Raw genomic sequence first — 21,942 nt, forward strand, 5'->3', positions numbered from 1 at the left:
GTTCTATACGCATATCGACGCCGTGTATACGACAGAACGGGTCGCCAAATGTCGTACGGTCGGATTACCAGAATTCTAACATTAAAGAAAGAATTATTAACTGTGATTATTTGAATATTGTATTCGAAACAATTTCTCGGCCGCCTGTGTTTTATATTAACTAATTCCTAACTTTTATGTACTTAGCTTTTATAACAATGTGTGATATTATTTTTCAGTGCGCGATGAACGCGAAAGTATTCTTAATTTGTGAATGTAACATCAAGATGGAGTAGACATGTAAGGCGTAACGAGAATGCCCAGGATGGATTATAACACATCACCAGACCCTGGTGGTGGCCTGTTCACATCACTGCTTCATTATTGCTTCATTATTTACTAATAAGTATATTCTTTTTCAGGTGTTGAATATATATATATATATGTGTGTGTGTGTGTGTGTGTGTGTGTGTGTGTGTGTGTGTGTGTGTGTGTGTGTGTGTGTAAAATGAGTAGAATATGTAGAATATTAATTAGAAATATGAAATTGATATCGTGTCATCGAGTGAAATCAAAGTATTCAGGGATGTAAATCTTCATTCAATAACCTAAAGACACCCAAGATTTTAATATTTTATTTGTACCTCAATTCATAGTATTGAATTTCTGTAAATCATTCGCTAATATGTACTAATTTCAATGATGTTACATTGGTCAGACTAATTAGGATCTTAGAGATGATAGTTAATCATTGTAGAATTACTTGATTTTACACCTGTATTGCTGTGTAGAGCAGTAATTGTATTTCAGAGCAGTGCAGCAGAATTATGGTAGAATAGTACGGTAATTTATTACAGGAGGTTCGAAGACAGTGTTAGCTACGTGTTATTGTGAACCTACGTGTTTATTAGCCTATGAGTCTACGTATTTATTGACATAGAGAGAATTTTGTTGCATATAGAACCTTCGCATATAAAACTGAGTAGGTCGTTAACAGCAATGAATAAATACGAATGCGACGGAATATAGCGATCTTCTATATGAATCAAAACAGGTATTAGAAGCCATATGTCAAGTTCTGCTCTCGTTATTTCTTCTAGGTACATTCTACGGGAACCTGACCCGATCCTCTGACCAGCATCATCATTGTAGTATTGTGCATGTGCATTATGGTTTATTACAGCTATTCGTGATGGAGTGATCCAGAATCATCGATCCAGTGTGGCTATGCAACAGAAGTGTACTTTGGGAATGCATTTGATCAATTCTAGGAATAAGCCAATGCCACGTTATTGTTATTTCTATTCGCATGTTAGTGTTTAATTCTTTATTACTTTGAGATGATGTCATATTCGCGTCTCATATCTTCAAAATGAATCCTTTTAATTTCATGATATCTACATTTACATTGAATTACGCGATTTGGTAAAGGGAAAATCTCTTTCATATTTAATGAATATCTGGATGTTGCTGCCATTGACGTAGTATTAATTTATATTTGTTTTAATTGAAAGCAACCTGGAGGCGAGTACTGACATTGACGTGAGGATTTTTCTTTAGAACCGTGGGCGAAGGAAACGATACTGGTAATTCACCAAATCATACAACCCATATATTTATGTTTCAAGTCGTATATCTTGATATATAGGCTACTGTACATTTAAGCCATGATTTTCAAATGGCACTTCAAGTTATTTCTTATAAGTTTTTCAAGTATTCATTTTGAATATTAATATAATTCATTGATTTAATGTAATGTAAAGATTTATTTAAATTCTTCACATGGACTAACTGCTAGGATAATTATTTGTAAACTGAACATATTTTTATCATTATTTAAAGTACCCATTGTTAAAGATCAATACCACAATTATCGTCAACTTTTTCTCATCAACAATGTAATGTTGCGCCTCCACAACAATGCAAAAGAATGTAAATATACCAGCCATCCCACATTTAATCTTTTCGTTTGTAGATATAGATTCCTTTCATATCCCTTAATTTATATTAAATTACTACCATTGCACGAGGTGCCTGTCTGTCTCAGGTATTATTCTGATTTTAGTGATGATTATCTGCCGTGAGAACCTACCCTTATGAGATCTGAGTCTTATGTTTCGCCGGAGTTATGATATGATATTTACATGGTTATGTGCCAACCCTATATGCATAATTAGAGTTATTTGATGACATACTACTTTGACAATAATTCAGATCCGATTCTATTTAAGATGTACCGTACCGGTACATATTTATTGTGAAGATAACCATGTTTGCTTGGATGCCGTCGTATGATTGATATTGTTTGCGCATAATTACTATTAGTGTAACAATATTTGTCCCATTTTGACCCCCATTTTCACCATGCTATGGTCGCAGTATGTATGCCCATTTTCTGTGTTGGCCCTCTTTTAAGGGTTGTTCTGGAGCTGTGGTATGATGTAAGTAAAAGCAGAAGCAATGGTGTATGAACAGGTGATCTGATATCACTTTTCTATTTCCTAACATTTAACGGGAATATATCATGTAAATGATTCTGGACTACCAACAAACTCCAGAGTATAGGTTCATTTGAATGGAACCAAATTATTAACCATTAATCTACTGTTAAATTTCCTTACACCCATGAGAGTTTGTTATGGAGGAAAATTAAAATGCCATATATCTGACAGGAGGCTTCAAAAGAAGTAGAGTCCAAGTAGGTAATCACTGTTCTTGCTTCATGGAAGGGGCTTTAGATATTACAGTAGCATACGAATTAATCTGAATGCGGTCAATTAACATTGGAAGAATTGTTCATTCCCACTAAATACTGTTCTCGCTTTCAAGCAAATTACATTGTGGTTGTATGGATCCATTGTTAACATTATTGAATGTTCTTATTAATACAGTTATTATTTGAATGTCTATAAGTAAGGTTATATATGTTTTCAGTACTGTGTCATGTTATTGCACTATAAAATGACCACCCAATAGAAGTTTTGAAGATTATGACATTAGTTAACCGTACCTTTAAGACAAAGACTAATTGCCTCTTAATGTGGTGTAACTACAGAGCAATATTGGGAAACTGGGTCTTATATATTGCTGATGGAAAGAAACTGTGGTTGGACTTGCAAGACTACACCAAACGAGAGCCATTTACTCATTAGGAAGAGTAAAATAAACCCCAGGCTCTTAGCTGCTAACCTAAACTTAGATATCAGAGTGGGTGAAATGTTCATGTTACAACATTTTGCCACACACTATTTGAGGTAGGAAGAAGAACACGCAGACCAGCAAAGAAGTAGCTTCTGACAGAAGAAATGTGCAAAAAGCAATTGATATGGGATTAACTTGATACAGCCTGGATTGTGGAAGACTGGAAGAAAGTTGTATTTTTAAATGAAAGCCATTTCGAAGTTTGTGGTCAATGCCTTCCTATGTACTGTACATAAAGAATCATCCAAGGAAACATCACTGGCCCACATTCAGCAAACACTTAAACATGCTCCAAAAGTTGTATTCTGGGGATGTTTTTTCTACAAGGGGCCAGGATCTTCAGACCCTGTTAAGAATATGGTGTGGGGCCAATGACCTAAATGTTAGGTCCCTTTAAACAACAAGCGTCATCACCATCATCATCAAGACTATGGTATAGAGTTACCGGTACGTAAAAATCCTTTGAAGGAGGATAGTGGCAGAGTTACATAATTCTCCATAGATGGCAACAGAGTTTTTCAACAAGATCTTGCACCGTGACACACACATACAAAAGGTGAACAAATGATTTGAAGAAAATACATTCAAGTCCTCCCTTGGCCGGGCAACTCACCCAGTATCAACCCCATGGAATATTTATGGCCATTTTTAAGGAAAGAATGGCAAAACTCGATAGTTCAGTGAAACCAAGTAGATTATTTTGGCTTTTCAAGGTGTGGTTTCACGATAAAGAGATAAAAACTATTTGTGTTAAATTGGTGGAATCCATGCCAAAATATGTCACTGCTGTTTTGAAAACCAAAGGAGGTCACGTCAATCATTAAGGTATGATTTTCTGTAAGTAATTGCAGAACTGATTTTCAGTAGTTATTATCATGAGAACACTTTCTGTATCTTGTTCAGATTAATTTGCACACTATTGCATGGTCAACAGTCCTGTAATTAAGTAACCACCAAAGATTTCTGATTGTATTTTTATTTCTTAGCAACATACTGTATATTTTTAACATTGCTTGTCTTATCGAATAGAGATTATCAATACCCTGCATATGCACATTGTGCCAGTTTCCATTGTTATGGAATCTTTATACATTTAAAAATAGAATTTTCAATGTAATATAATCAAATATGTATCTCAGTGAAATTAGTCTCCATCACTAAGTGAATATGAAGTTTGTCAATATAATTCACCTAAAAAATGAGACTTTGAAGGAAACATTATGAGGAAGTACACAGGATCCAGCAAAGTATTCATTTCAACAGAAAGAAGCATAACTCAAGTTTCTACAGTACAAAGAATATGGCAGAAGATTAAGAACAATGGAGGGGAAAAGCAATTATAACAGGAATAGTAGGACAAATGTGGGGGGGATGACAAAATGATTAAGAATTCATGTAACAAATTTTTGAATTTTATGAAAGAACATTTTGTATAAATATTTGTGTTAAGATTAGATTTAGTACATAGGCAGTCTGAAAAGTCCTGATTTTACTAAATCTACTAATCCATCATGACCTTTGATCTACAAACAAACTAACTGAATAAATTCTTACTTACAGTGCACAGTAAGAGTAGCTGAAGCTGTTACAGTCCCCACATCATTATCTGCTTCACAGCTATATTCTCCTTCATCTTCAGGTACCACAGACTCAACTCTCAGACTTCGATCCTCCAGTATATGTACTCGACCAAGAGGCATATTTCCACCACCAGCAGTTCGTCTCCAGAGAACATCTGGCAATGGATCGCCTCCAACTCGGCATTGAAACTCCACACTACCTCCAGCAAGAGTTACTGCATCCTGTGGGCCTCGAATCAAGTAAGGCTTTACTGCAACACAGTAAGACATTATACAGTTTTGATTTATTTTATATAAATTGATTTGAAATCAATAAATCTCAATCTTTGTGGAGATCTGTGTCCTATCACATCACTAGTATCAATTGAATCTAATTGCTTTGGCAAAAGACCACCACCATTTTTTAGAATGCTGATATCAAGAAGGAAATTCTTACTTCAACAACAGAAAGAGGAGCCTACTTCCCAGTCTCAAAACAGACTAAAGAAAATAAAAAGAAATACTATGATTCATATAACTCAAACAGGATCTCTTGAATCTACAAAGAAAATTGTTGCCCAGCCATTATAATCCCATCTGGAATAAGTTGAAGGAGTTAGGAATACTGAATTCAAAAGGCAATTCAGATACAATATAGCAATGAAAAGAACAATACAGCTTTTTAAAAAATAGATTAGAGTTTCTTATATATTAGTCTACAAGGTCAGATCAAAAAATTCCAGAACTATCTCCACTGACAAAAGAGTACATTACTTATCTAGCTTTGGACATCTTCTCTTACAAGACAGTCACCTTGTGCAACAATGCACTGATCCCAACATTTCTGCTACTGCTGCAGTGCAGCCTAGATATCATTTTGACTCAGATTCTATTACAATCCACATTGAAACTCTGCAATCTTCTGGCTTCATTTTCAGGAAAGGGAAGAAGCCAGCATGAGTTAAATATTCCATTGCAGTGACTGCTGCTTTGTCTCAGGGTTGTAAATGTAGACCCAAGACTTTTCACCACTGATGAAACTGGACTAGAAGGTTGGATCATCTGTGGCATGCTAACCAAAATCTTGGGAAACAGCGACAAGGTGTTCCTTCTGTTCTGAGCTCAGCAATCAGGGGACAGTCTTGGAACTGACATACCATATGTTCATAGTAGTTACGATTGGGAATTAGAAGTGGCAGTGGTGGTGGGGGGAGCACAAATATTCTGAAAATCAATCAATCAATCAATCAATCAATCAATCAATCAATCAATCAATCAATCAATCAATCAATCAATCAATCAATCAATCAATCAATCAATCAATCAATCAATCAATCAATCAATCAATCAATCAATCAATCAATCAATCAATCAATCAATCAATCAATCAATCAATCAATCAATCAATCAATCAATCAATCAATCAATCAATCAATCAATCAATCAATCAATCAATCAATCAATCAATCAATCAATCAATCAATCAATCAATCAATCAATCAATCAATCAATCAATCAATCAATCAATCAATCAATCAATCAATCAATCAATCAATCAATCAATCAATCAATCAATCAATCAATCAATCAATCAATCAATCAATCAATCAATCAATCAATCAATCAATCAATCAATCAATCAATCAATCAATCAATCAATCAATCAATCAATCAATCAATCAATCAATCAATCAATCAATCAATCAATCAATCAATCAATCAATCAATCAATCAATCAATCAATCAATCAATCAATCAATCAATCAATCAATCAATCAATCAATCAATCAATCAATCAATCAATCAATCAATCAATCAATCAATCAATCAATCAATCAATCAATCAATCAATCAATCAATCAATCAATCAATCAATCAATCAATCAATCAATCAATCAATCAATCAATCAATCAATCAATCAATCAATCAATCAATCAATCAATCAATCAATCAATCAATCAATCAATCAATCAATCCTGATCTGCATTTAGGGCAGTCACCCAAGTGGCAGATTCCCTATCTGTTTTCCTAGCCTTAACTTAAATAATTTCAATGTGATTGGAAATTTATTGAACATCTCCCTTGGTAAGTTATTCCAATCCCTAACTCTGCATCCTATAAATGAATATTTGCCCCAATTTGTCCTCTTGAATTCCAACTTTATCAAATCGGTTAGCCACGCCGAATGATATTTTGTCCGTATTTCCACTAAAGATATTGTTAATAATTAAGGAAAATAAAGGAAAGAATTACATAGCTGATATGACAACAGGGCTTGTGCAAATTAATTTTTTAATAGTTCCTATAATTCCTAGTTTTAGGCAGCTAAATTGGAACAAAAATTTACTTACCCCCCCTCACTCCCCCTAATTGTCACTACTGCATGTTCAAGTCCAACATTAGGCTTGTCTGCACTGACCATTACAATACTCGTATACCAAGGTCTGCAATTTTGTGGATTGTCCTCTGATGATCCTAACGCATAAGTTCCCAAATTCAACCCACATTTTTAGAACTAATATTTGTGAAAGGTCTTCAGATTGGTCCCCGTTTTCAAGAAATGTTCTTCCACCTGTGATGCGCCTGTGCAACTCAAAATATTACTTCTTCACCATGTGCTTACCGAAGCATATTCAATGTGTCTGGCCAATTTGCCCAGTTTAGCACAAAATTTCATGTCTGCTTATTGTTCCACGTTTTTCTGTCCATGACACACACACACACACACACACACACAGGTGCATGGACGCGCACATTAACATCAATCTAACAACTCCTGTTGGTAACACCGTGATGTCTCCCGGCACACTACCTTATCATCAAGGTGCACTACAGAGCTAATCCTGAAACTTCTTGATCCAACCTTGTGTTTCCTAACATCTTTCCATTATGAAGAAATTACTGATGTTAGAGGATATAAATACAAGTGGAAAGTGAGGTACTCATAACAAAAAAAGAAAATAGATTTGTACTGTTGTAGGCATTCATGGCAAACTAAGCATCCTCTAGAATAGGGCAAGAAGCACCACTGACCAATCAACATTAAAAATTTGAGGAGGTCTAGCAACCTGAAAGCCACTCTGAATAAGAAATTACTTCCCTGAACAACCAAGAAACCCAGATTAAGTTTATTACAAAATGCTTATAATATTAGATGTGATGAAAAAGTGTTGTCAATATAAACAATTTGCTTATGCTCTGCAATAATGTACAGAGTGTTGAGTCATCAATAAATATTTTATTTACTCCAGAAGGATCAAGCATTGTGTTTATATTGGAGTATTTTAAGAATCAACTAATGATCAACGGCCTCAAGGTACATTTAAAAGTGATGGGAGAGCTACAGATACATTAATCACATTTTAGAAATTAACATTATAATATTGTACCAGCTAAATGATAAGAAAATCAGTTCAAGGAGCATTAACAACCAGATTATTGACTCCATAACTGAAGAAGGAAGTGAAGAATGAGAATATCAAATAAGGATGGAAAGACAGAAAAAATCCCACTTCCTTGGTGCATGAATACTAACACAATAGACAGAAGAAAAGCAGAAAAGTTGATTATGAGAATCTGGCCAGGAAAGAGAATGTGAGAACTCTGTCACACAAGCACAGCTATGCCTAATAGTCACCAAACAAATCTTGCATGTAGTGAGCCCGAGGACAATCACTCCCTTAACCCTTTAAGGACTGGTTTTCGAACATCCAGAACTGGTCCTCTCTCATAAGATATTTTTCATATTTTATGAAACTCATTTCTATGTACCTAAATATCTTGCAATATATTTGGTTAAAATATCTGTATTCTGCTAAAAAAAAGAATTAGATCAATTTCACTCTCCAGAATTTTACTACAGTTTGGTGACAGAAAGGCATTCTCTAATATAGGCTACTGTTGTCATATTCATCAATATTTGACTTAGCACTAATAATAACTCCTAATATTTCTTCTTCATTACGTGAATGACTTGACCCCCCCATCATTATTGTTAACAAAACATCATACTTGAGGTTTGTCACAGACACAGCAATTGAGATACAAAATATTTTTCAGTTTGTACTGACAACATCAATTCAGGGTACAATTCAAAAGCAGAAAGAGAGATGTCACCAGATGTCATACTACAGAAGATATCAGACCTGTATGTGGATACTAACTGAGGTAAAAATTTCTGAAATGTACCAGTACATTCTTAGGCATATGACACATGTAGTAGCAAATATACTGGTACATGTGTAGTAATTAAAAGATTATCAAAAGGACAAAGAAGATTTTTGATCCTTTAAAACAGTGGTTGGCACAACATCAATTTTCATGGAGCTCATGGGGAAGGTTTAGTAACCGGACCTCTGGGTGATCCAAGCAATAACCGTTGAGTCGAGATTATCACCGAAGGAAGGCTGCTCATGATGGACAGATGAGTGTTGACTGCTCCCTCCCCTTGTAAGTGCCTGAGTCCATCCTTGTGCACATTGTAAACTGGGAAGCCAGAAGTAGCAAGTTTACACTGAACTAGTGCACATAGGTGTGTTATTCTGATTATTACTGTGTTTTGTGGCTTTTTTTGTGTGACTTTGTTAATGTCATCATTTATAAACTGGGGATACTTTGACCTCCCAGGGTTACTTTGACCAGAAACACTGAAAAATATTCTGTGTTAACTCTATCTGAACTCACTTGGTTCTATTGACAATCCAGGTTGCAGACAGTTTCATTGATCCCTCCAGATGGCTCTGGTAACTCAGTCTTTTATTTGTTGTGGTTTTGGTTAGCCTGACTGTTTTTCGAGTATTCATGTCAGTTTCCTGCTTAAAACGTGTAAGTGGGAAAATTGTCAATTCTAGCCCATCTCGGAGAAATATTTTGCAATTTTTCACCAATAGTTATGTACATATGTGGTTTATCTTTCAAAATATATTTTTAAACTTAGGACTTAGTAATGGATTATGTCCAATCCAGATAAATTATTTATACAGTCTCCATAACCTAATAAATTGATGTTACTTTGACCAGGCAGTCAAAGTTACCCAGCATGGTTAAAGTAACTCAGTCACATATAAAAAGTAATAATTTTTCTTTTATAGACTGTTGGTAGACTGCCAGATTCTATAGCACATGGAATGGAGGCTGTACTGTCAGAATGTGTCAAAGAAATGCTTATGGAAATGAGGCATGGAAGAAAAGGCAGTTCAAAGTTCAGAAGTAGGAGGTCAATGTTCGTGCTGGAATAGGTATGCTTTTTGTTTAAAGGGGCCTAACATCTAGGTCATTGGCCAAGCTGGAATAGGCATTACTGTTGAGTATTATGAGCCTCAGCGATTGAATGAATTGGCAGAAATGCCAAAAAATCACCTAGGAAATGGAAAAGGGGGAATCTTTCTACATCCACCAATGAAAGGAGTGAAGCAGTCTTCAGGTTTTTTATACAGACATTTCTGATGATGCTGGGATTGAACGTAATGAAGATAGCAATTCCCTACTAGATGCTGAGAAAGCCACTGAAATTACAGTACTTGTCTCACCTTGAACTCGGTACATTTTAAATAGGTATTTCCGTTTGTATACAATTTAGGAATTTTGGAGAATTTTACTTACCCATTCTGTTGTCAGTTGTTATAAATGAAGGTTATCATGCTCAAAGTAAAATTAATACCTAACTTTCTCTTTCTAAGCTTAACTTTTTAAATATGTAGTGGTCAAAGTTTGCTTACTAAAGCTTAATATTGAACAAAGGATGTATTTAAGTAACTTTTACTACTCTGGTCAAAGTATCCCCAAACATTGGATAACTTTGACCACTCAGTTTTCTGCAAATAGCCACCAGATTTTGCAATATTGGTGAGCACTTGCAACTCAATTCCATTTACATGTTCATGCACCCCATAAAATAATTAAAAACTGCATGTTTCTGTCAAAAGCCTGATTTGCAAGTTACAATGAAGTTCTAAAGTGGTCAAAGTGTCCCCAGTTTACAGGCAGGACTATATGTGTCTAATTTACTTCAAAAACCTGTTAGAAGGAAAACAGCTCTTGCTAAAAAACAGAGTGGGAATGTGATTAATTTTTTTGCTGAAATAATTTGCAAGTATGTGTGTTTATTTTGTAATTGCTATTAGAAAGAAAGGCAATGCAGAAAAGCATTTTAACATAATTTATACAAACGTAGATATTGAATTTCCTCCAAACATCAACATCAGAAAGGAGCTTAAAACTCAACTGACTGTCTAAAAATAACTTTTATAAAAATCATCAACTCAAATAAATCTTCCATTCATGCTTCTTATAAAATACCACAGGTTAGAGTAAAATGAAAAGAAGATGGAGAGTACATACAAGGATGTTTTCTTAAAAGCTGCATAAACTTTATTTGAGTATTTTGAAAATGAATATGAGAATATGTCTACTATCTTCCAAGACAATTGTCTTTCAAAATGACAAATACAGCCTGACACAACGTCGACTGACGGTCCCCAACAACCCTGAGAAGAGCGGATAAACCTCTCCGTAGTTGAAATGGCTCAGTGCCTACTGATCCAGTCTGGCCTCCCACCTTCATTCTGGGCAGAAGCAGTTAACTGTGAATTGCATCAGGAATTGCTGCCCAACATCCACATTGGATGGAAATACGCCCTTAGAAGCATGGATGGGAGAAAAAGCAGATGTGGGGAACTTTCAGGAATTTAGTTCGTTGGCCTTCTGTTTAAATAAAACCAGGAGCGCAGGCAAGGTTGATCCACGTGTGCGAAAGGCCATGTTCCTCGGCTTTGCTGTGGATTCCAAGGCCTTCAGAATATAAATCCCTGAGGAAAATCGAGTGGAGGTTTCAAGTGACGTCCAGTTCCTGAAATAACTTCCAAATGTGGTTGGTCGTTGTTATGAAGATTTCCACCCAGAACAGATGACAGATATCATCGAGACTGTTGACGAGAAAGCAGAAGAACATGTGTCGACAGTAGAAACATTTGGCATTGTGTTGAGCAGGGATGACACGATCAACCTTCAAGTTCAGCAAGGTGATATACAACCGAACTTGACAGATTCAGAAAATGAACCAGACTTCTTGGGTTTCGATGTGGATCCACTTCCAGTTTAAGTTACAACGTCGAGGCGAAGCGCAGGCCAGGTAGGCCTAAGAAGGTTCTCACAGGAAGATCAGGCAGACCAAGGAAGCACAAGTTTACTGAAGAGGAATTCGGAGAATATCTAGATGTCGCATGCCTAACAGAAGTTCCCATTAGTTCTGCTATCTCTGGTCCAGATGAAGAAAAGTGAATGCAGTCGATGGCCCATGAGTTTTCCTCAATACTGAAGAATGATGCCTGGGATTTTGGTGAGCATCCGAAGAATTGTTCAACTGTCGGGAGTCAGATAGTGTTTGGAAACAAATATGGCACTGATGGCCCTATAACTGAACGGAAGAATAGGGTTCTCGCGAGGGAATTTTCTCAACGTCCTGGGATGGATTACGACAAGACCTATGCTCCCGTGGCATGACTCCGTTCTATTCACCTAGGTATAGCTCACGCAGTACAGTGTGGGATGTATGTGGGGCACTTCGATGCTGGCATTGTTGGCGAACAGATTTGGATGGAAGTTCCGGAGTACGTTAAAAGGAAGTACAGCACCGAAGACGTAATCGACAAGGCGAAGAAGATGTTATTCGAGCTACAGAAAGGAAACAGATTATGCCCCTTGAAGAAAGTGCTATACGGGTTGAAACAGGCTGGACGCTGTGGCTGCTAGCTTTTGGATCAAGAGCTGCAGACGTTCGGAGCAAAGCCAACTTTCGGGGACGCGAGTGTCTACGTAACAACTACGGGGATGATCTGCTGATAGTTATCATCTATGTCGACGATACTGTTGTTCTATTTCGGAATCCCAGAAGAACAATTATCTCTATGGATTCCTGAAGATGTTTCTCGAGATTAATGATTTGGATGGCATGTCATACTGTTTGGGAATCGAATTCACTCACAGTGATTCGGAAATCACGAGAGTCAACCAGGGTACATCTTGGAAATACTCGATGGCTTCGGAATATTATTACGTCGCCCACTCTCCACACAACTTGATCCAGGGACGAAGCTATGAAAAACGGACACTTGGACCATCAAGGACGAAGAGGAACTGCCATACCTGCGCTCCTTGGTGCACTCATGTACCTGTCTGTTGGGATGTGTCCCGACACATCTCATGCAACCAGTATTCTAAGTTAATTCATTGACTGGTTTGCTGCCAGTCATTGGCAGGCTGAGAAACATGTGCTACGTTACCTCATGGGGACATTAGACTTAAGCATCACCTTCACAGTAAGAGGGGGCAGTCTAGCTGGTTATGTTGACGCTGACTGGGCTGCCTGCATTGATGACGGGAGATCCTACACTGGATACGCCTTCACAATGAGTGGAGGTCCAGTTCCTTGGGAGTTAAGGAAACAGCGCACTTTTGCGCTTTCATCTGCAGAGTCTGAGTACGTGGCTCTCAGTGATGCCTCCAAAGAGGCAATACCCCTGCGATGGCTGTCCGAGGAGATTAGCGGGAGTCCACTGCCAGCTGTCGATCTGCACTCTGACAGTTAAGGGGCACAGAAATTGGCTGAGAACCCTGTGTTCCAATCACGCACAAAACATATTTATATGCATCATCATTTTTTGAGGGAAACTCTGTCTGCAGAGAAAATCAACTTGTAGTACCTTGCGATGGGAGAGATGCCAGCGAATGTGCTCACAAAAGGACTACCCAGTGTCAAGCATTGGAAGTGTTTGAACATCCTCGGTCTCAATAAGTGAACTATTCAGATGATCATCACTTTGAGAGGGGGTGTTATGTATGATTCAAATTTTGCTGCCATCTGGTGTTATTTGTTGTTTTGTCCTTGACTATGTTCAGCCATATTTGTACAGTTCAGTTCAAGCTGGTCACTTGACCTGTTGTGATGTATTCCTTGCTTTAACCTTGTTCTCCGTGTGTGGTCAAAAAACCTGCACTTTAGATTAACGGGTGTCGTGTTTCACCTCACAGTCCACGGCGTTATTAATATCCTGTTTCATATGTTCGTAAAGGTATATATATATAACAACTGATCAAGTTTTAGTACCTCATAGCTTTACATCATAGCACAATAGATCTTACGTAGCTACTCATTTTGTTAAGTATTTCACACATGGACTACTGCTTTAAAACATTAGGGAGGCTATGATGATACCAATGGAAAAAAGTGCAGGTCTATATAATGTACGACGGATGTAAATGAAGTAGGTAGTGGCAATATTGATAGAACACAATATTTAATAGACTAACAACTAAACTACAACTGCATTACATTCCTTCAACGTAGTCACCCGCAAAGTCTACTACATTTTACCAAATGTCAGGAAGCCACGGCGGACTGATGGCAAGGCGTTCTCTGTTGAAGACAGCGACGGAGCACCTTACTGCGTGGTGTAGAGATGCTACATCAGGTAATTTGTGGCCTCAGAGGGGTTCCTTCAACTTTGCAAACATGTCGAAGTCACAAGGTCTCATGTCTGTTGAGTATGGAGTGGGCTCCAAGACCTCTCAATGCCAATGTTGCAATTATCTGCATCGTTTTGCGACATGACAACATGCATTGTCAAGCAACACAATAGAGCAATCACCTCAAAATAAACGTGAACATTTGCGCTGTACAGCCTGGCATTGTCTGGCCTCTCGGCGGGGCATGCCTGACACTAGCTCCTGAAAGGCTTGTGTTATATTGGTACCTATTTATGCTAAAATTTTTACATTGTACTTGAAGTGAAGTCTCATAGCATACCATGTTTTGTTTTAATACAATGCATTATTTATGAGATATTGGTTTTAGTTTCAAATCTTCGAATGAGCATGTTGCAAACTTGGCCACTGTAGCCTTGTTAAAAAGGGAAGGGAAGGAAAGGAATCTTGCAGGCAGAGAGAGAGAGAGAGAGAGAGAGAGAGAGAGAGAGAGAGAGAGAGAGTGTGTGAGAGAGAGAGAGAGAGAGAGAGAGATATACTGCATGCATACCTTCTGTCATTCATTTCAAAGTTAAGAATAGGGCTACAAACGTATTAGCAGCATGCAACAGTACTTAGACTAGTTAAAAATTCACTTAGAAGTATTTACCCGAGAAATAACGTTAGATATGTGAAAGACTTGAAATAATATGTTAGTACACTACTGAAATCACAAATGGCTAAAAGAAGTTGTGCTATGAGGTTTATATTCATAGGTTGCGTATATTAGGCAATACTGAATAAATTCAGTGCTCCATATTCCTAGTTCTTCAAGATAGTTTTGTAAGAGGTGTGGCCATTGTTGTCATCTATCACCTGCTGAAATCATTCAAGCATTGAGTCAAATAATCCTCAGGTGGAGCCAACCAGCCTCTATTCATCTACATCCAAATTTCATTAAGATATGCTGCGGGGCCATTGTACTGCAGCAGCCATTATTTCAGCAAGTCTTGGATATTTTTTATGGCTGACTAATCAGGTAATCTTGCAGACAAGGGCAATAGTGGTCCATTGTTGTGTTTTGATGCTACAGTATGCAATCCAGCACTGCAGAGTTAGAATATTAGTCCTGGGATGTATCGATGATATACCAGACCCAGAATGATGTTAACGTAAGTGGTGCTTGTTATGATGGCAGTATCACGTGAAAGAGTCAATCTACTGCTGTACCCGATGGCACCCCACAAAACAATGGCGTTTGTTGGTATAGTATGCTTGATGTGAATACGCTCCACAAATGTCTGTTCCCCTATCATCTCCAGACACAGATCCTGTTATCAGTTTTGCCTAAACAGAAATTAAATTTGTCCCGAAAAGACAATATTGTGGCATTATTATGCTTTTGTTGATTACCAAGTGGCCTAACAACTGAACCATGAGGCCCTTCTCACCAATTGATGAGTTGCGACTGGTCTGTGATGCTGTGCTCTCTGCTCGGCCTGGACTTGTTATACATGGACAAACCACACCGTAAAGCCAACTGTTTTGTCAGAATGACTGAACGTATACAACCTGTGAAAATAAATGTTATAGTGCAATTTCATTAAGGTTCTGTTTTTAGTGAACAGTAGTATAATTTTATTTTATTTAATTTAACTGCTTGTCATTTAGTGTTATAGTACAGTAAAACTAAGCCATGTGAATTATGGCTGTGTCTGCACTTTTTAATTTACTTAGTAAGAAGTAAAAAATGGAGAATATGCCTCATGGTTAATTCATTAAAAGGAGAAGTAAAGTAATAAAGTCATAATTCAACAAAATGAAAAGGTAGAAAGCAGTGTTCTGTCTGATCTCTTGTTTCAACTAATACATTAAGCAGATATAGAGTTTTTTTTAAGGTTTTTGTCCATAGCAGAGTGTAGCCCGTGATGGGGCAAAGCCTGCCATAATAACGAACACTTCTGGACAATGAGCAATCAGTTGTAGTTTGCTATAATAAAAGGATAAAACTTTTATTTCTATATTCGTGTTATTTTAACTTGGTTCACAGTATTGTGAAGGTAACAGTATAACTCATATCTTTGTATTATATACAGCGCGAATCATCCGCCCCTTGCAATGTAGTTTTATGCAACCCAAAATATTAATTCCATCCTCAAAACATCTACCCTGACGGTATGCTCAGACAACACAACCGGATATCTTGGTATTTACCGCCTCACCATGATATGACGCCGTAATGTTATACTCCTATTAAGCATTGGAAGACATGTGTGTGCCTTCTAGATCATATGAACCTGACACGCCGGCGAAACACTAAATTGATATTGAGCTTGCATCCGGGAGATAGTAGGTTCGAATCCCACTATCGGCAGCCCTGAAGATGGTTTTCCGTGGTTTCCCATTTTCACACCAGGCAAATGCTGGGGCTGTACCTTAATTAAGGCCACGGCCGCTTCCTTCCAACTCCTAGGTCTTTCCTATCCCATCGTCGCCATAAGACCTATCTGTGTCGGTGCGACGTAAAGCCTCTAGCAAAAAAAATTGATATTGTGACCGCAGTAAACCTAATACTTGCTTTAAGCTGCCCAGTGTGCCGTACGGAACCGTAGTGTGGTTGGTAAAGGCGTGGCGAAGCGGGCTTGCATGTCAGGTGGGAGATTCGAGTTCGGGGCGAAGATTACAAATTTTTGAAAGATTTTTTTAAATACGTACCGCACGCAATGTCAGTTCAATACCTGCTTTCATCCAAATTGTGTCCGGCTCCATGGCTAAATGGTTAGTGTGCTGGCCTTTGGTCACAGGGGTCGCGGGTTCGATTCCCGGCAGGGTCAGGAATTTTAAACATCATAGGTTAATTTTCCTGTCAGGGGGGCCGGGTGTATGTGTTGTCTTCATCATCATTTCATCCTCATCACGACGCGCAGGTCGCCTACGGGTGTCTAATCAAAAGACCTGCACCTGGCGAGCCGAGCCCCTCCTGGTATCTCCCGGTACTAAAAGCCATTTCATTTTCATCCAAACTGTGTGCGAATGAATGTGTTTGTGGCCCTAAGAAGGGCCGATTAGTTAGCAGGCCGGACACACACAGACCGGAAATAATAGGAATAATAATAATAATAATAATAATAATAATAATAATAATAATCGTATGGCCTCAGCTACCGTGTGCAGACATTTCAATTTGACGCCATCTGGCTGTCTGCTCGTCAATTTCGACGTTCCGTTTTACTCTAGGCCCCCACTAGATGGCATGCCGAGTAAACCGAAACTCTCTTGGGCGTCTATGGCTGAGATTGAATTAATTTTGTCGCTTAAACACCAAATGTGTCACCAGAGATCTTTTACATGCCGACATCGTACGACATGGAGTGTCGAATGGACTTTTTTCCGCCCTTCAAAAATCCGACTACCTCTGCCGGGTTTGAACCCGCTATCTTGGGATCCGGAGGCCGACACTCTACTGCTGATCCACAGAGGCAGCTATAATAGGAATACAACTGCCCTGGCAAATGTTTTATCGCAGCAAATGCTCGATGTAATGACCGTTTTGATTTATGCACATTCGGGCCCGGTGACCAATAGATCGTCTTGCGCGCTGAAGCATTCCAGGTGTAATTGCTCGGCAGGCGTCCGTGATGAGTTGCCGGAGCTGATCGGGGTTTTCCGGCGCTTGAGTGTAAACGACGTTCTTCAAATGCCCCCACAAGAAGAAGTCTAACGGCGTTAAATCCGGTGATCTGGCGGGCCAAGAAACAGAGCCTCCTTGTCCTACCCATTTCCCTGGCAGTTCCTCGTTCAGATGATAACGAACGGGCAAAGTCGAATGTGGTGGAGCTCCATCCTGTTACAACCACATCGTCAAACAATCGTGCAAGGGCACATCCTCCAGCAGCAGTGGGAGTTCCTGACGCAGAAAGTGCAGGTGGTGTGGGCCCGCCCAATGGCCCTCAAAGAAATAACGTCCAAACATGCGATCACCCAAGATTCCACACCAAGCATTCACTCCCCATGGTACTTGATGGTCCGCCTGTCGCACCCAGTGAGGATTGTGCGGGCTTCAATGGTGCATGTTGTGGTGATTGATGTTCCCATTATTGTGGAAGCGCGATTCGTCCGCGAATAAGATATGCGATACGAATGCTGCATCATTATCCAGCCTGCCTAATAGCCACCGACAGAACTCCATCGAGCTTCGAAATCCCGCCCATGGGGCTCTTGGTGTAGCTCAAGATGGTATGAATGAAATTTATGTTCATGCAGTATTCGCCAGACGGACGGCTAGCTGGTGTTCACCTGTCCTGCAATCGCCCTTTTTCAAATCAATCAATCAATACTGATCTGCATTTATTTATGTATTGATGTGTGGATTATTACGAGCTGACTCCAGAATGGCATCTTCTATTTCACCCGATGTAACGGGCCTATCGCGGATTGGTGGCTGGTTGGAAATCACGACTGTTGTCGTTAGGCGTCTTTGAACACAACGGAATGTCGTAGTAGCCGGGTGTCGCCTGTCGGGATACCGTTGCTGGTACAGACGTAGTGCCTCTCACGCGTTTCATCTTGGTTGCCCATGAATGAAGAGCATGTCAACGTATTCCTCTGTGGAAAACATGCCGAATGACAGCAGAGATTACAGTACATTCAGGCCCTAACCAGCAGAGTACGCGTAAGGCACAAGATGAATAACACCGTCATTGTACTGTTTGAATGTGGCAAACGTACGCCTGTGTTTACGTATTCAAACATCACACCGATGCAAAAATATTTGAACGATACAGGATTCGAACCGCCGATGGCACATTCGGTCGATTGTTAGTCGAACGCCTAACCACATACGCTACGCTACACTGCTGGAAACATGTTGGTAGTACGACGAAAGCAGAGTACATGCGCCATCCGGTTCGCTGTTTAAAACATTAATCACTGCACTTTTACCATGTGTTAGGCATTGATTCCCCTCTTCGTTATACCCGGTCACGAGGCACGACACGTTAACATAGTTACATGGTAAAAGGACGCTGCTACATGATTTCAAGGCGTCATGTTTCGCGAATGGATGATATAACGTTTCGCTAGGGTTCAGAATCGTGTGCAAAATGTGCTCACTGAACATTAGTACCATACAGTACGCCTGCAGGGAAATAGCACCCCTATAACCAAGGGCACGTTAGTTGGACTGCAGCAAACGATATTGGAAGGGGCTGCTGAATCACACTGAATATAGATTATTGAATTCTATTGTTCTGCCGGAATTATTAATTAATTACTGAAGATAATTTTACTGCAGTGTATCAGAAAGTTAACTGTAGATGAGGTAATTTTTATGTATGACACACGACAAAAATCTTACGTATAACCTTATGCATAAGGGCCTATGGGAGCTTTTAATGAATTCTCTGATGAGCCACTTCCATACAGGAATACACTAGGAATAGCAAATGAGAAATTTAAAGTGAATTTCTAAGCAATAGCATCGTGTAGCAATTGAGGCTTTCACGGCTGGCGCTACAAATCATATCAGTGTTTTCCGGGCTTGTAAGCCGTAACCCAGGAGCATGTGATGGTCCCGACGTTTCCCCGAAGACTGCGTTCGGCATTGTCAAGGGTTCCGACTGACTTCGATAGCAGCGAAGCTCTCAAGCATCGTACTCTAACGGAAGGGAAACTCAATCGACTAAGAATATTAGAATATTCTCCAAAGAAACTTCTGTGTTGTCTCGAACTGGAAACAGGTGCGTGAAAATTCTCTGCCAATAAAACAAATAAACTCTTGAAACTAGAACCTCAGAGAGTTCCATGATCCATAAACTATAACTGTATGACAAGGTAATCACTAATGGTATTGTCGATTTCCAATATATACTTTTTTCAGACAAATTATGATGTTAATTCACACAATAACAGGCACTGGAGCATTAAAATATTTCAATACACACTGTACCACATCCTTCAGATGCACACAGCTCAGTAAGATGGGTGGCCTAATAACACAGGTGCTCCAGAGGAACTAGATTTTCAGTTAAACCTCCCAATGTGTCAGCAACATTTCTGCTTTACTGTAACTGTACTACAAGACAATTTACTCTTACTGAAGGTGAATGCTGCATATTCACATTAGCAGCAAATAAGTCTTTCTACGACTCACTAGATATGCATGAGGGATATTTGTTGACGTTATGATTTCCTCAGTAGAATATTAGTAGATGTACCGGTTGCATGTTGTTTGTTATTGAATGGAGTAGGAGCATTATTTAATGAGAAATTGGTGAATATGCTGTTAGTATATGGGGGAAATCAAAGAAATTGATTTCATTTTTTGGTACTACATGCATGAAATTATGCAACATTACCTGATAACAGGGATAACCTTTCAGGAAGTATTGGGCCTGCAAGTGAAAGTGTCACACACATGCTATAGGGGATGCAGGAAAGCATTATGAGGTGCATAGTGCTTTGTGCAGAACAAGAGAGTGGGTATTTTCAACATATTTTGTAAATAAAATGGTACTCTACACTAAAAAATTGCAGTATATAGTTAGGTTTTTGTTTTTTCAGTTACTCAAGATTATTTTCCTTTAAAGTAGATCATCCTGCTGTACAGATAAGGCAGAGGTTGCTGACACATCAGGAGTTTACTTACTGAACTGAAGCTGTACCTGCAGGAAGAATAATAGCCTAAGAGCCTACATTTCTTTGAAGTTACTAAGTTACTGAATATTCAGACAGGTGTCTCATACAAATACTTGCTCTGTTTCTTGACCGGTCATCTGAAAATGGAAGATGTTACATATATTTTCAACAAGATTATACAACAGCGGAGATTGCACAGGATTCTTTGGACTCAAGAAGAGAGTTTTTAGGACAGGATCATTAGTACAGGGTTGTTGCCCACACCTTTACCCAACTATATCATATAGGCCTACAATATTAATATGTGGGAAGCCCTAAAAAGTATAGGGTCTACAGAAATAAATTGCATGCAGTAGAGGAACATTAGAATTACTGTAGAGAGTGAATGTAGTTGATATTCCTGTTATGAGTGGCAAAAGTTATTTAATCATCAGTGGATGATGATCCAAATTCCGACAGACCGATCATTCCGACATGAAAACACGATTGACAGAGTTGCTGCAGAAATTTAATAAAACTCTACACAGATGATAAATGTCCTGGCAAACGTTTTGTGCATGTCTCATGATTCTGTGCATGCTATTCTCTGCAACGATGTACCAATGTGTAATTTATGCTTGAACATTATTCCAAGGTTATTAATTGGTGAACAACAGGATAAGTGAGCATTTCTTAATGGTGAACAGAATGGAATTTTTAAAACATAAAGTGATTACATGGGATGAGACCTGATCATTCCTTTATGACCCACAATTCGAACAACAGTCATCAATGTGGAAGTAACCTGACTCACAACAATGAAAAACCAATTAAAATATAACTTGCAGCCAGTTTAAAGCAAAAATTTTGCTATTACTTTTAGGGCATGTTTATGTGCTGGGAGTAGTATATTACAAATTCATTTCTGAAAGTATTACTGTCAATAAGAAATCATGTTTCCATTCTTTGTACATCATTGTGGTGCAGAGTAATTAGGTGCAGTGCTAATTAATCAAATGAGATCTGCATAACCAAAGTGCCCCAAGGCACTAATCCCTATGGATGGCTGAATATTCTTATTCATCCAGACCTTCCATACATCCAGATCCCTTTCTAGCTAATTACTGC

At 38.6% G+C, this 21,942-nt stretch overlaps 1 protein-coding gene across 1 annotated transcript in view; it reads right to left on the reverse strand.

The window, feature by feature from the left end:
* Window positions 1–21,942, reverse strand: part of LOC136863684 (roundabout homolog 2-like) — a 231,455-nt gene that overhangs the window by 167,318 nt on the left and 42,195 nt on the right. The window contains exon 4 of the mRNA XM_068226035.1: window positions 4,739–5,011. Coding sequence (XP_068082136.1) covers window positions 4,739–5,011 — 273 coding nt within the window. The remainder of the gene's footprint in view (window positions 1–4,738; window positions 5,012–21,942) is intronic.

The sequence above is a fragment of the Anabrus simplex genome, chromosome 2 (assembly GCF_040414725.1).
Source record: "Anabrus simplex isolate iqAnaSimp1 chromosome 2, ASM4041472v1, whole genome shotgun sequence".
In the NCBI taxonomy this organism is placed as follows: Eukaryota; Metazoa; Arthropoda; class Insecta; order Orthoptera; family Tettigoniidae; genus Anabrus; species Anabrus simplex.